This window comes from Bison bison, unplaced genomic scaffold (genome assembly GCF_000754665.1).
Source record: "Bison bison bison isolate TAMUID 2011002044 unplaced genomic scaffold, Bison_UMD1.0 scf7180017858882, whole genome shotgun sequence".
Classification (NCBI taxonomy): Eukaryota; Metazoa; Chordata; class Mammalia; order Artiodactyla; family Bovidae; genus Bison; species Bison bison.
In genome coordinates, this window is record NW_011489454.1 from 83149 (window position 1) to 85860 (window position 2712).

At 37.5% G+C, this 2712-nt stretch overlaps 1 protein-coding gene across 1 annotated transcript; it reads right to left on the reverse strand.

The window, feature by feature from the left end:
• Positions 1-1434: 1434 nt before the first annotated feature.
• On the reverse strand, positions 1435-2376 carry LOC104980938 (olfactory receptor 4Q2). The gene has a single exon (XM_010829813.1). It carries the CDS (start codon positions 2374-2376, stop codon positions 1435-1437), a length of 942 nt encoding a protein of 313 aa, XP_010828115.1.
• Positions 2377-2712: the final 336 nt, after the last annotated feature.

Below are 2712 nucleotides of genomic sequence, written 5' to 3' on the forward strand. Positions count from 1 at the left end.
CTCTGACTCGGAAATGTATAGATAATAAAGACAAAACCTCAGTATCCAACGAATTAACCAAATATTCTTGGCTTCTGTCTCTGTCACACAAATTAGTTGCTGCAATGGCTTCTATAATTCACTGACATAAAAACCCTAAAAAGTGGAGGCTTCATTTGTATTTCACATTTATATTAAATTTGTGTCTATCTTGTTCTAAACTTGAACATCATTTTAATTTTCCTATCTTTGCTTATAAACAAAAAACAAACCTATGAGTTAGTTTTAATATAACTTTAAGGATAACCAATGTATTGATGAAAATATTGACAGTAATATAAACTGTGCCCAATAATTGATGAAGTTGAAAATGTTGTAACTTATTTCTGTACACTTTCTAGCATTCTCCACAAACCAGTTACAGTAGGTTACACTGTTGTTTCATTAAGGCAAATCAAGAAATTTAGAATTTCACCATCTGTATCTTTTGAAAAAGTATCAACTTCAATGAGTAAATAATAGTGAAACCCTGTTATGAACCAGGCACCAATCTGCATCCATATCTATCATCATTTTTAGCTCTCACAAAGAACTAGAAAATAGCATCAATTTATACATGCTACAGATAGGGACCTTACTTGACTTGTAATTCAAAGAGAGGTATTTGAACCCACAGTATTGGGCAATTGCTGTCTCAATTACACTGCTGCTGCTGCGTCGCTTCAGTCGTGTCCCACTCTGTGCAACCCCATAGATGGCAGCCCACCAGGCTTCTCTGTCCCTGGGATTCTCCAGGAAAGAAAAGTGGAGTGGGTTGCCATTTCCTTCTCCAATGCATGAAAGTGAAAAGTGAAAGTGAAGTCGCTCAGTCGTGTCTGACTCTAGATGTAATTAATAGTGTGGTGAAGTGATGAAGCAAACTAATATATCCCACTAGTTTGTTGTTATACAGTCATATAAATTTGATTCACTCTGACTCATCTAATTGATATTTTTTTGCAAGAGTAAGAAACCTGTATAAATTCATTACTTAATTCATTGCAGACTTTTAGTTGGAGTAAGTTAAAACTGAGACCAAGACAAAACCTGTGGCAAGCTGGAGAAGAAATTGATGAGAATTTAGAAAGGGTAGATTATACCTGTATATAATAGCAAACTGAATATATAAAATGTATAGAATAAAATTTTATTAGATAAGTGGATAGAATGGAAGAGCCTAAATTGATCGGAAACAGAAACCAGATTTTCTTTAAGGAAGAAAAGGAAGCAGAAAACAGAACAATTCAGTATGAAAGGAGTTTTTCTGGGCTTAATTTTGTTACAAAACCATAAATAGGAGTATTACGATTTAATGGAAGAAAACCAAACAACTAAGCTACCATCTCCTAACACATTCTTCCCAAAGTAATTATTCTAACCCAAGATTCTTTGCTTGCAAAAACTCACTTCATCTTCTTATGTCTCCTGCTTTTTCCAAGTAAGTCCACTCCTATCCCACAGCTTTTTCATGGCTGACTTGACCTCTTTGTTCCGAAGTGTGTAGATGAGGGGGTTCAGCATGGGAGTAATAACATTGTAGAGTACAGACACCATCTTGTCCACAGAAAAAGTGGAGAATGGACGAGCATAGATGAAAATACAGGGTCCAAAAAAGAGTGTTACCACCATGAGGTGAGAGCCACAGGTTGAGAGTGCCTTTCGCCTTCCTTCCTTGGAGCGAATCTTGACTAGGATAGTGGCATAGGAAGAAACCAACACTACAAAGGAGCTGGTGGAAATCAACCCACTATTAGATACCATTAGCAATTCAATGACAAAAGTGTCTGCACAGGCAAGTTTGATGACAGGGGGAACATCACAAAAGAAGTTGTCCACCTGATTTGGCCCACAAAAGGGCAGACGGACAGTGAGAAGTGTCTGGACAGTAGAGTGCACAAATCCTCCCATCCAGGAGGCAGCTACCAACACACAGCATAATCCTCGACTCATGATAGTGGTATAGTGCAGGGGGCGACAGATTGCAACATAGCGATCATAGGCCATCACTGTGAGCAGGAACATCTCTGCTGCCCCTACAACATGCAGGAAGAACAGCTGCACAATGCATTGGTCATAGGGAATGAGCTTTTCATTATCAAGAAAGTCGGCCAGAAGCTTAGGGGTAGTTACTGTTGAATAACATAGATCCAGGAAAGAGAGGTTGCCAAGAAGGAAATACATGGGTGATGAATTCAGATGGTTATCATAGACTACTGTGACCATGATAAGGACATTTCCTACCCAAGTGGATACATAGAAGAGAAGAAATAGTACAAATAGCCCTGTTTCAATAGATTGTGTCTGTGAAAAACCTGCCAGGATAAATCCTCTCACTACCTTTGTTTGGTTTTCATCCATTTGATCTGGTTTCACCTGGATCAAAAAATTAAACAATGGGGCATTAGTAATGTTAAAACTGGATAAGATATTTCACACAAAATGTAAGAACCTTATTTCAAAAGTGAATTTTTTCTCTAGGATGCATCTTGATTGGTTAGCTGGAAGAAATTATTTTTTCCTTAGATGATATGAATACATATTTCCCAACAACTCTAGCTTTGAGATACTGATGAAGTAGCCAACATTTTTTAAAGTCACCAGTACTGGACTTTTAACTTCAACTTGGTGTATCTCTATCTTCCATCAGTCAGCATTTTCCTTCCCCTATTTTACATTGTCTCAAGGCAATATTAC

What these genes read in the sequence shown, in the direction of transcription:
- LOC104980938 (XM_010829813.1), bottom strand. Translation starts at nt 2,376, where the DNA reads ATGGATGAAAACCAAACAAAGGTAGTGAGAGGATTTATCCTGGCAGGT.